Here is an 11,842-nt window from a genome sequence, read left to right as displayed (position 1 = left end):
GAACTATAGGTGAAATGAGGAGAATTGTTTTCATACAGAGGGTTGTTCAGATCTGGAACGCACCATCTGAAAGGATGCTGGAATCAGGTTCCACAGGAACTTTCAAACAGTAATTGGACGAGTCCTTGAAGAGGACTAGTTTGGAGAGTTCTGGGGATAAAGCTGGGGTTTGGGACTAAATTGGACAGCTCTTTCAAAGACACGATGGGCACAGACACGATGGGCTGAATCACCTCCATCTGTGCTGTTCGAGTCTATGATCAGTGTGAAGTCGCTGGTGTGTCAGCAGGTTGGATGACTGAGTGAATCCCTTCCCACACATGGAGCAGGTGAACGGTCTCTCCCCAGTGTGAACTCGCTGATGTAACAGCAGGCGGGATGACTGAGTGAATCCCTTCCCACACATGGAGCAGGTGAACGATCTCTCCCCAGTGTGAACTCGCTGATGTACCAGCACGTAGGATGACCGAGTGAATCCCTTCCCACACACGGAGCAGGTGAACGGCCTCTCCCAAGTGTGTAGGTGTTGGTGTCTCTTGAGCTCCCGGGAGCTTTTAAAACTATTCCCACACTCAGAACATTTAAAGGGTCTCTCGTTAGTGTGAACTCGCTGGTGCCCCTTCAGCTCCCCTGAGCTTTTAAAGCTCTTACCACAGTCAGAACATTTAAAGGGCCTCTCGTCAGTGTGAACTCGCTGATGTGTCAGCAGGTTGGGTAACTGAGTGAATCCCTTCCCACACACAGAGCAGGTGAACTGTCTCTCCCCAGTCTGAACTCGCTGGTGTACCCTCAGGTCCCTGGAGCTTTTAAAGCTCTTCCCACAGTCAGAACATTTAAAGGACCTCTCGTCAGTGTGAACTCGCTGATGTGTCAGCAGGTTGGATAAATGAGTGAATCCCTTCCCACACACAGAGCAGGTGAACGGCGTCTCCCCAGTGTGACCTCGCTGATGTACCAGCAGGTTGGATGAATCAGCGAATCCCTTCCCACACACAGAGCAGCTGAACGGCCTCTCCCCAGTGCGTAGGTGTTGGTGTTTCTTGAGCTCCCCGGAGCTTTTAAAACTCTTCCCACAGTCAGAACATTTAAAGGGCCTCTCGTCAGTGTGAACTCGCTGGTGTCCCTTCAGCTCCCCGGAGCTTTTAAAGCTCTTCCCACAGTCAGAACATTTAAAGGGCCTCTCCTCAGTGTGAACTCGCTGATGATTCAGCAGGTTGGATGACTGAGTGAATCCCTTCCCACACACAGAACAGGTGAATGGCCTCTTCCCAGTGTGAACTCGCTGATGTTCCAGCAGGTTGGATGACCGAGCGAATCCCTCCCCACACACAGAGCAGGTGAACGGCCTCTCCCCAGTGTGTAGGAACCAGTGTTTCTTCAGCTCCCGGGGGCTTTTAAAGCTCTTCCCACAGTCAGAACATTGAAATGGTCTCTCATCAGTGTGAACAAGCTGGTGTCCCTTCAGATACTGAGCGCTTTTAAAGCTCTTCCCACAGTCAGGACACTGAAATGGTCTCTCCCCAGTGTGAACTCCCTGGTGTGTTTGCAGGTGGGATGAACAAACAAATCCCTTTCCACACACGGAGCAGGTGAACAGACTGTCCCTGGTGTGACAGCGCCGTTGAACTTCCAATGCAGACGGGGAACTGAAGCCCTTCCCGCCGTCCCCACCTTTACCCGGTTTCTCCCCGGTGTGACGGTGCACGTGTCTCACCAGGTCAGGCGATCGGCTGAATCCGCGTCCACACACTGAACACGTGTTCGGTTTGTCTGCGTTGCGATCCCTGCTCTCTCCTTCCATGTGCAAAGGCCGATGATATTCAGGTCCTGATGAATCCAGCGACTCTGTCAGATCTTGACGTGATGTTCGGTCTGAGCTTCCCGCCTGTAACTGCTCCACTTCTATAACCCTGTAAATTGAGATCAGAAAAGGATCAGAGGCAAACTGTTGTTTAATTTCCCCCTTTCCGAACCTAGGGGCAGTGAAGCTGATTTTCAGGCCCCAGCTGCTGCACAGGTTGGTTGAAAGGATCAGCAGTAATGGCGGCTGTAATACCCACAAGGCCCCGGCTCTGCAGAAAGTGCTCTGTTGACTCCGAGTCCCGCGCATGTGCTCATGGCCCCCGCGCGCTCCCTCCTGCTCTACAATCACCCGTCCCGATCAGTCCGCAACACGCATGCTCAGCAGACAAAAACCCGCGGTTGGAACATCGGGCGTGCATGCGGAGCCGCAACATCTGGTACGCTTGAGCGGCTCAGGTGGGGGAGAGTCGGTGTTTCGCCTCAGCCGCCAGGGAGGTGCGCATGCGCAGGACAACCCAACATTCTTCCTGTCAGCAATCACTCCCTCGTTTCTTTAATAAAAACAGAAAATGCTGGAAATACTCAGCAGGTCAGGCAGCATCTGTGGAGAGAGAAACGGAGTTAACGTTTCAGGTCGATGACCATTCGTCAGAACTGCTTGCTCTTTAGTGTCAGCCAGTGGCTCAGTGGGCAGCACTCTCACCTCTGAGTCAGAAAGTTGTGGGTTCATAGTCCCACTCCAGAGACTTGAGCACAAAAATCCAGGCTGACACTCCAGTGCAGTGCTGAGGGAGCGCGGCACTGTCGGAGGTGCTGTCTTTCGGATGAGATGTTAAATTGAGGCCCTGTTTGCTCTCTCAGGTGGATGTAAAAGATCCCATGGCATTATTTCAGGAAAGAAAGACTGCATTTATATAGTGCCACCAGATATCCTAAAGTGCTTTACAGCCAATGAAGTACTACAATGAAGTAGTCACTGTTGTAATGTGGGAAAGAGCAGGGGAATTATCCCCAGTGTCCGAGCTAATGTTTATCCCTCAATCAACATAAAAAAATGATAGATTATCTGGTCATTATCACAGTGCTGTTTGTGGGAGCTTGCTGTGCACTAACTGACTGTCACATTTCCTACATTACAACAGTGACTACACTGCAAAAGTACTTCATTGGCTGTAAAGTACTTTGGGACGTCCGGTGGTGAAAGGCGCTATATAAATGCAAGTCTTTCTTCCTTCACTGGTCTCACCAGCGACCTCTTCTGGCGGTTGGTTGATTGACAGCCGAGAGTCCGCGCATGCGCACACGGAGCGGCGGTTAGGGCCGAGTCCGGCACAGCGACCCCTCCCGGTCACCAAGGGTAATGGCCGCGCATGCCCAGAAGAGACCAACCCCCCTCCCACACTCGGAGCTGCGCCTGCGCACTCGGATCCTGCCGGACGGAGTCGGCGCGGGGCCATTCCGGGGAAAGGCTTTGGTGTCGGTTCCAGAGTCGCGATCGGTGACGCGAAGTGAGTTTTCTCCGCTCCGATTGGGTGGAGAATGGCGCGGGGTGGATCGGGAGAGAATCGAGAGAAATAGAAAAACCTCAGAGTCCGCGAGGCCCCGGACCGAGCGGCGGCACTTGGACGGTAGACGTGATCTCCTCGGGGACACGTCACCCGGGCCCGCCGCCTGATTGACGGCAGCTTTCCACCAATAGGGAGCGAGCGGGGCGGGGCTGCAGGAGCGAGCCGGCGGCGGGTCCTCCAACCAATCGGAGAGCCCGAGGGGCGGGACTAGCGGCACCCAGTGGGCGGGGCTGGAGGAGCGAGCCGGCGGCGGGTCCTCCAACCTTTCGCGGAGCCCGAGGGGCGGGACTAGCGGCACCCAGTGGGCGGGGCTGGAGGAGCGAGCCGGCGGCGGGTCCTCCAACCAATCGGGGAGCCCGAGGGGCGGGATTAGCGCCGGCTGATTGTCTGATCCGCGGGGCAGCCGACCCCGAGCTTCCGGTCGCCTGTCATTTTAATTCACCGCTCCATTCCCACTCGGACCTCACCGTCCTTGGCCTCTTGTATTGTTCCACGGAAGCTCAACGTAAACTCGAGGAACAGCACCTCATCTTCCGATTAGGCAGTCTGCAGCCTTCCGGACTCAATATCGAGTTCAACAATTTCAGATCATAAGTTCGGCCCCCATTTCATTTTCTCTTGTAATTGTTCCACTCCTTTTTCCCCCCCCTTTCCTTTTGTTTCTCTCTCACACCTGGCAGCTATCTTTTGCCCTGCCAGTACACTTTACACCCAATCCCAGCCTATTACCATCTCGTCTAGCTTCTAATCTCTTTTACTTCTTTTGTTTCTTTTATTCTTTTGTCCGATCGCAGCCCTGCCTTCGCTCTAGTTTCTTTTCTTTCCAGTTTTGAAGAAGGGTCCAACCCGAAACGTCAACTCAAATTTCTCTCCACGGATGTTGCCTGACCTGCTGAGTTTTTCCAGCATTTTCTGTTGTTATTTCGGATTTCCAACATCTGCAGTATTTTGCTATCATCCTGCTCCTATCTTCTATGTATCTATTATCCGAGGCACAGGTAGGCCCCACGGCGGCGGCGGACCTATGAGGAGCGGCGGTGGTGATATAAAGCGAGGTGGTGGAGCAGGTAAGCCCCACAGCAGCGGACCTGTGAGGAGCGGCGACGGTGATATAAAGAGCGAGGCGGCGGAGTTTATAGGGTGTCTGTAATTCTTGTGACACTTCCTGTGTCCCTGATAACCATGTGTGCGGGAAGTGTATCCAGCTGCAGCTACTGACAGACCGCATTGCAGCGCTGGAGCTGCGAGTGGATACATACTGGAGCATTCGCAATTCTGAGGACATCGTGGATAGCACATTTAGGGAGTTGGTCACACCGCAGGTAAAGGCTACACAGGCAGCAAGAGAATGGGTGACCACCAGGCAGAGCAGTAGATGCAGGCAGGTAGTGCAGGGTTCCCCTGTGACCATCCCCCTCTCAAACAGATATACTGCTTTGGATATTGTTGGGGAGGATGGCTTATCAGGGGAAGGCAGCAGCAGCCAACTTCCTGGCAACGTGGGTGGTTCTGCTGCACAGGACGGGAGGAAAAAGATTGGGAGAGCTATAGTAATAAGGGATTCTATTGTAAGGGGAATAAATAGGCGTTTCTGCGGCTGCAAATGTGACTCCAGGATGGTATGTTGCCTTCCTGGTGCAAGGGTCAAGAATGCCTCAGAGCGGCTGCAGAACATTTTGGAAGGGGAGGGTGAACAACCAATTGTCGTGGTGCATATAGGTACCAACGATATAGGTAAAAAAACGGGATGAGGTCCTAAAAGCTGAATATAGGGGGTTAGGAGGTAAATTAAAAAATAGGACCTCCAAGGTAGTAATCTCAGGATTGCTACCAGTGCCACGTGCTAGTCAGAGTAGAAATAGAAGGATATTTCAGATGACTACGTGGCTAGAGGAATGGTGCATGGGGGAGGGATTCAAATTCCTGGGACATTGGAACCGGTTCTGGGGGAGGTGGGGCTAGTACAAACTGGACGGTTTGCACCTGGGCAGGACTGGGACCGCTGTCCTAGGGGGAGTGTTTGCTAGTGCTGTGGGGGAGGGTTTAAACTAAAATGGCAGGGGGTTGGGAACCTGAGCAGGGAAACAGAGGAAAGGGAAACCAGGATAGAAGCAAAAGACAGGAAGGAGAAAAACAAAGGTGGTGTTCAGAGAAAGCAAGGGTTTAAATCAAACATGGCCACAGTAAATAATAATTCTAAAAGGTGTAAGAGTGTTAAAAAAAACAAGCCTGAAGGCCTTGTGTCTTAATGCGAGGAGCATTCGTAATAAGGTGGATGAATTATCTGCGCAAATAGAGGTAAACGGATATGATATGATTGGGATTCCGGAAACATGGCTCCAGGGTGACCAAGGCTGGGAACTCAACATTCAGGGGTCAATATTCAGGAAAGATCGGCAAAAAGGAAAAGGAGGTGGGGTAGCATTGCTTTTTAAAGAGGAGATTAACACAATTGAAAGGAAGGATATTGGCTCTGATGATGTGGAATCTGTATGGGTAGAGCTGAGAAATACCAAGGGGCAGAAAACGTTAGTGGGAGTGTTATACAGACCTCCAAACAGTAATGCGGAGGTTGGGGATGGCATTAAATGGGAAGTTAGAGATGCGTGCAATAAGGGCACAGCAGTTATCATGGGTGACTTTAATCTACATATAAATTGGACTAACCAAATTAGTAACCATACTGTGGAGGAGGGATTCCTGGAGTGTATACGGGATGGTTTCTTGGACCAATATGTCGAGGAACCAACTAGAGATCAGGCCATCTTAGACTGGGTATTATGTAATGAGAAAGGATTAATTAGCAATCTTGTTGTGCGAGGCCCCTTGGATCAGAGCGATCATAATATGATAGAATTCTTCATTAAGATGGAGAGTGAAGCAGTTGACTCAGAGACTAGGGTCCTGAATTTAAATAAAGGAAACTACGATGGTATGAGGCGCGAGTTGGGTAGGATTGTTTGGGGAATGTTACTCAAAGGGTTGACAGTGGATAGGCAATGGCAAACATTCAAAGATCGCATGGATGAACTACAGAATTTGTTCATCCTTGTTTGGCATAAAAGTAAAACAAAAAGTGTGACTCAACTGTGGCTAACAAGGGAAATTAGGGATGGCGTAAGATCCAAGGAGAGGACATATAAATTGGCCAGAAAACGGAGTAAACTTGAGGATTGGAAGCAGTTTAGGATTCAGCAAAGGAGGACAAAGGGATTAATTAAATGGGGGAAAATAAAGTATGAGAGTAAGCTTTCAGGGAACATAAAAACTAACTGTAGATATGTGAAGAGAAAAAGATTGGTGAAGTCAAGTATAGGTCCCTTGCAGTCAGAATCAGGGGAATTTATAATGGGGAACAAAGAAATGGCAGGCCAATTAAATACATACTTTGGTTCTGTCTTCACAAAGGAGGACACAAATAACCTCCCAGAGATGTCGAGGAACATAGGGTCTAATGAGAGGGAGGAACTGAAAGAAATCAGTATTTGTAGGGAAATGGTGTTAGGGAAATTGACGGGATTGAAGGCCGACAAATCCCCAGGGCCTGATAATCGACATCCTAGGGTACTTAAGGAAGTAGCCCTAGAAACAGTAGATGCATTGCTGGCCATCTTCCAAAATTCGATAGACTCTGGAACAGTTCCCATGGGTTGGAGGGCAACTAATATTACCCCACTATTCAAAAAAGGTGGTAGAGAGAAAACGGGGAATTATATGTGTGGGGAAAATGCTAGAGTCCATTATAAAAGATGTAATAGCAGAGCACTTGGAAAACAGTGACAGGATCGGACAAAGTCAACATGGATTTACAAAAGGTAAATCATGCTTGACTAATCTACTGGAATTTTTTGAGGATGTATCTGGTAGAATAGATAAGGGAGAACCAGTGAATGTGGTGTATTTGGACTTTCAGAAGGCTTTCAATAAGGTACCGTATAAGAGATTAGCGTGTAAAGTTAAGGCACATGGGATTGGGGGCAAGGTACTGACTTGGATAGAGAACTGGTTGGCAGACAGGAAGCAAAGAGTTGGAATAAACTGGTCTTTTTCCGAGTGGCAGGCAGTGACTAGTGGGGTACCACAGGGATCGGTCCTAGGACCCCAGCTATTCACAATATATATAAATGATCTAGACGAGGGAACTAGATGTAACATCTCCAAGTTTGCAGACGACACAAAGCAGGGTGGGCGTGTGTGAGGAGGATGCCGAAAAACTCCAGTATGATTTGGACAGGTTGGGTGATTAGGCAGAAGTATGGCAGATGCAGTATAATGTGGATAAATGCGAGGTTATCCACTTTGGTGGCAAAAACAGGAAGGCAGATTATTATCTGAACGGCAATAGATTGGGAGAAGGGGAAGTGCAATGAGACCTGGGTGTCCTTGTGCACCAGTCGCTGAAGGTAAGCATGCAGGTGCAGCAGGCGGTTAAGAAGGCAAATGGTATGTTGGCCTTCGTAGCAAGAGGGTTTGAGTACAGGAACAAGGATGTCTTGCTGCAATTGTACAGGGCCTTGGTGAGACCACATTGTGAGTATTGTGTGCAGTTTTGGTCGCCTTATCTGAGGAAGGATGTTCTTGCCGTGCAAGGAGTTCAACGAAGATTTACCAGGCTGATACCTGGGATGGCAGGAATTACGTATGAGGAGAGATTGGGACGATTGGGCTTGTACTCACTGGAGTTTAGAAGAATGAGAGGGGATCTCATTGAAACTTATAAAATTCTGACAGGACTGGACAGACTAGATGCAGGAAGGATGTTCCCGATGGTCAGGGAGTCCAGAACCAGTGGTCACAGTCTAAGGATACGGGGTAAGCCATTTAGGACAGTAATGAGGAGGAATTTCTTCGCCCAGAGAGTGGTGAACCTATGGAATTCTCTACCACAGAAGGCAGTAGAGGCCAATACATTAAATATATTCAAGAAGGAGTTGGATATATTTCTTAAAGCTAAAGGGATCAAGGGGTATGGGGAGAAAGCAGGGACCAGGTACTGAATTTGGATAATCAGCCATGATCGCATTGAATGGCAGAGCAGGCTTGAGGGGCTGAATAATCTACTCCTGCTCCTATCTTTTATGTTTCTATGTTTGTATGTTTGTATGTTTCAGTTTGAGCTGGAGTGGAGATGGAGGAGAAGCTGCTGGGCTTAACCCCCCAGTACTTCTGAGCCCAGGAGGACCCAACAATTTCCAATGTGAGACTGTCAAAGGAGGTGGATTCTAGGGGAGATTAGGTTGTTACACAGACACTGTCCGTACAATGTAAAAGAGTATTGTTTTAGGAACAAGTATTTCTGTACAGGCTTTTAATCCTGTTTACATCTACAGATTTGTTTTAATTCATTTTTGGGATGTGGGCGTAGCTCGCAAGAGCAGCAAATACAGGAAACTTTCTGGTATCCGGCACTGACGGGACCGAGCTGGTGCCGGTCGATCAACACTGCCGGAGAAACGAGCGCTATAGTTAAAAGATACGGAGCTTCTGAGCTCCGTCTGAAGCAACAAACCCTGTTGCTTAGCAACAGCATCAAAACAGTCGGCGCAGCTTGCAAGCATCTCTGTAGCTAAGCAACAGCTTCAGCTAGACGCTTGCAGAGCCACAAATGGAGAAAAAAAGCAGCTAAAAGTAAAAAAAGTTATCTGAACCCACTCCTGAATTTTGCCAGTGGATAGAGCATTCCGGATATTTAACCTCCGTTTAAATGAAAGTTTCCTGTATTGCCAATCCCCAGTTTCCCGTTGAGAAGGGGGTGGTGAGTCACCTTCTTGAACTACTGCAGTCCGTGTGGTGAAGGTATTCCCACAATGTTGTTCGGTAAGGAGTTCCAGGATTATGACCCAGCAACGATGAATATATCTGAGTCAGGATGGTGTGTGACTTGGAGGGGAACTTGGAGGTGATGGTGCTCCCATACAACAGCTGCCCTTGTCCTTCTAGGTGGTGGAGGTTGCGGGTTTTGGAGGTTCTATCAAAGTTCTGGTCGAGTTGCAGATGTATAAAGTTCCTTTCCTTCGCCCCCTCCCACACCCACCTCTCTCTCTCTCTCCTCCCATAGAGGCCAGAGTCTTGTGTAGGCCCAGACCAGGTGGCGGATTCCCTTCCCTGAAGGACATCAGTGAACCAGTTGGGTTTTTATGACAATCCAGCAGCTTTCATGGTCACTTTTCTCTAGTGCCGGCCCCACAATTGACCAGATTCATTGAGCTCAATTTCACAACCTGCCTTTGTTTTCTTGTGGGTTGTCTCTCACGCTCCCTGTTTCAAATTAATTTTACAGGGCACTGGAAGGGGAGGATTTATAGACAGGAAACTCAAACCAAACATCACGTCAAGATCTGACAGAGTCACTCGACTCATCAGATCTGAATATCATCGGCCTCTGAACATGGAAGCAAAAAGCACTGTTCACAGCGGGGAGAAACCGTACACGTGTTCTGTGTGTGGACGAGGCTTCAGCCAACCCTTTGGCCTATCGAGACACAAGCGCATTCACACCGGGGAGAGGCCGTTCACCTGCTCTGAGTGTGGGAAGGGATTCACTCAGCCATCCATCCTGCTGATACACCAGCGTGTTCACAGTGGGGAGAGGCCGTTCACCTGCTCTGAGTGTGGGAAGGGATTCACTCAGTCATCTGACCTGCTGACATACCAGCGAGTTCACACTGGGGAGAGGCCGTTCACCTGCTCTGAGTGTGGGAAGGGATTCACTCAGTCATCCCACCTGCTGACACACCAGCGAGTTCACACCGGGGAGAGGCCGTTCACCTGCTCTGAGTGTGGGAAGGGATTCACTCAGTCATCTGACCTGCTGAAACACCAGCGAGTTCACACTGGGGAGGGGCCGTTCACCTGCTCTGAGTGTGGGAAGGGATTCACTCAGTCATCCAACCTGCTGAAACACCAGCGAGTTCACACTGGGGAGAGGCCGTTCACCTGCTCTGAGTGTGAGAAGGGATTCAATCAGTCATCCAGCCTGCTGAAACACCAGCGTGTTCACACCGGGGAGAGGCCGTTCACTTGCTCTGAGTGTGGGAAGGGATTCACTCAGTCATCCAAACTGCTGATACACCAGCGTGTTCACACCGGGGAGAGGCCGTTCACCTGCTCTGAGTGTGGGAAGGGATTCACTCAGTCATTCAACCTGCTGATACACCAGCGAGTTCACACCGGGGAGAGACCGTTCACCTGCTCTGAGTGTGGGAAGGGATTCACTCAGTCATCCAACCTGCTGATACACCAGCGTGTTCACACTGAGGAGAGGCCGTTCACCTGCTCTGAGTGTGGGAAGGGATTCACTCAGTCATCTTACCTGCTGAAACACCAGCGTGTTCACACTGAGGAGAGTCCGTTCACCTGCTCTGAGTGTGGGAAGGGATTCACTCAGTCATCTTACCTGCTGAAACACCAGCGTGTTCACACCGGGGAGACGCCGTTCACCTGCTCTGAGTGTGGGAAGGGATTCACTCAGTCATTCAACCTGCTGACACACCAGCGCATTCACACCGGGGAGAGGCCGTTCACCTGCTCTGAGCGTGGGAAGGGATTCACTCGGTCATCCCACCTCACTGATCATCAACTTGTTCACACTGATGAGAGACCTATTAAATGTTCTGACTGTGAGAAGAGTTTTAAAAGCGAAAGGAAGCTGATACAACACGAATGCACTCACACAGGGGAGAGGCCGTTCACCTGCTCCGTGTGTGGGAAGGGATTCACTCGCTCATCCCACCTGCTGACACACCAGCGAGTTCACAAGTGACTGCAGGGGGTGGATTCTGTTGTTATTGCTGCTGTTAATCACATCCAGGACTGAACCATGTTTATTCTGACAGGTGGGGATTGTTTCTGCTGATGTTAATAACTCCGGGAACTGGGCTGGAGTTTAATATTCAGAATATATGTCAAATAAATCAACTTTGTTTTAAACACATTGTTGTAGATTTTTGTCTTTCCCACCTGAGTGTTTAGCATCACCTGGCTGGAGCTCAGAAAGGACAATCTGGGGGAGGATCGTACAGCGGGAACAGAACTCCAGCCTGGACACAGTCCTTCAGGGCCACACTGAGAGGGGCAAACGGCACTTTGGTCTTTCTTGTCTCTCTTCACTGACAGCAAAGTTGCTTTGCAGGTTAATCTGGAGGCGTGTGAGAAATATGTCCCAGCCGCTCTCTTCCATGGTTCAGAGCTCCTAGTCACGGAACAGAAGGCTCCTTTAGGATGTACCCCAGTGCTTTTTTTTAATGGCCTTATTAACGTGTGTCGCTACTTTTAGTGATTTGTGTATCTGTATCCCGGGATCCCTCTGCTCCTCCAGCCCATTTAGACGCTTAGGGAGAAATTCGGTGGCGCCGGGGCTAATTTTAGCACCCCGAGAAAGTTAGCAGCCCTGTGCATTAAATTCAGTGGTAGCGCCCCAGGCAGGAGGCAGGGTGCTACTGGAAGCGCTCCCCTACCTCTTGAGGCGCTAC

The 11,842-nt window shown here is 49.9% G+C and overlaps 1 protein-coding gene across 1 annotated transcript; it reads left to right on the top strand.

Moving 5' to 3' along the window:
* The first annotated feature begins 3,725 nt into the window (after positions 1–3,725).
* Positions 3,726–11,300, top strand: LOC147082086 (uncharacterized). Its single transcript, XM_085980455.1, has 2 exons — positions 3,726–4,438; positions 9,652–11,300. The coding sequence occupies exon 2, from the start codon at positions 9,760–9,762 to the stop codon at positions 11,131–11,133; it is 1,374 nt and encodes a 457-aa protein (XP_085836581.1). The 5' UTR covers positions 3,726–4,438; positions 9,652–9,759; the 3' UTR covers positions 11,134–11,300.
* Positions 11,301–11,842: the final 542 nt, after the last annotated feature.

The sequence above is a fragment of the Somniosus microcephalus genome, unplaced genomic scaffold, assembly GCF_052327205.1.
Source record: "Somniosus microcephalus isolate GS21.2 unplaced genomic scaffold, FLI_Smic_1.0 scaffold183, whole genome shotgun sequence".
In the NCBI taxonomy this organism is placed as follows: domain Eukaryota; kingdom Metazoa; phylum Chordata; class Chondrichthyes; order Squaliformes; family Somniosidae; genus Somniosus; species Somniosus microcephalus.
The sequence above is the reverse complement of the archived record's forward strand: the minus strand, read 5'-3'. Positions and strand labels throughout refer to the sequence as shown.

Coding starts and splice junctions, on each gene's coding strand:
- LOC147082086 (XM_085980455.1), top strand. CDS start 9,760: ATGGAAGCAAAAAGCACTGTTCACAGCGGGGAGAAACCGTACACGTGT.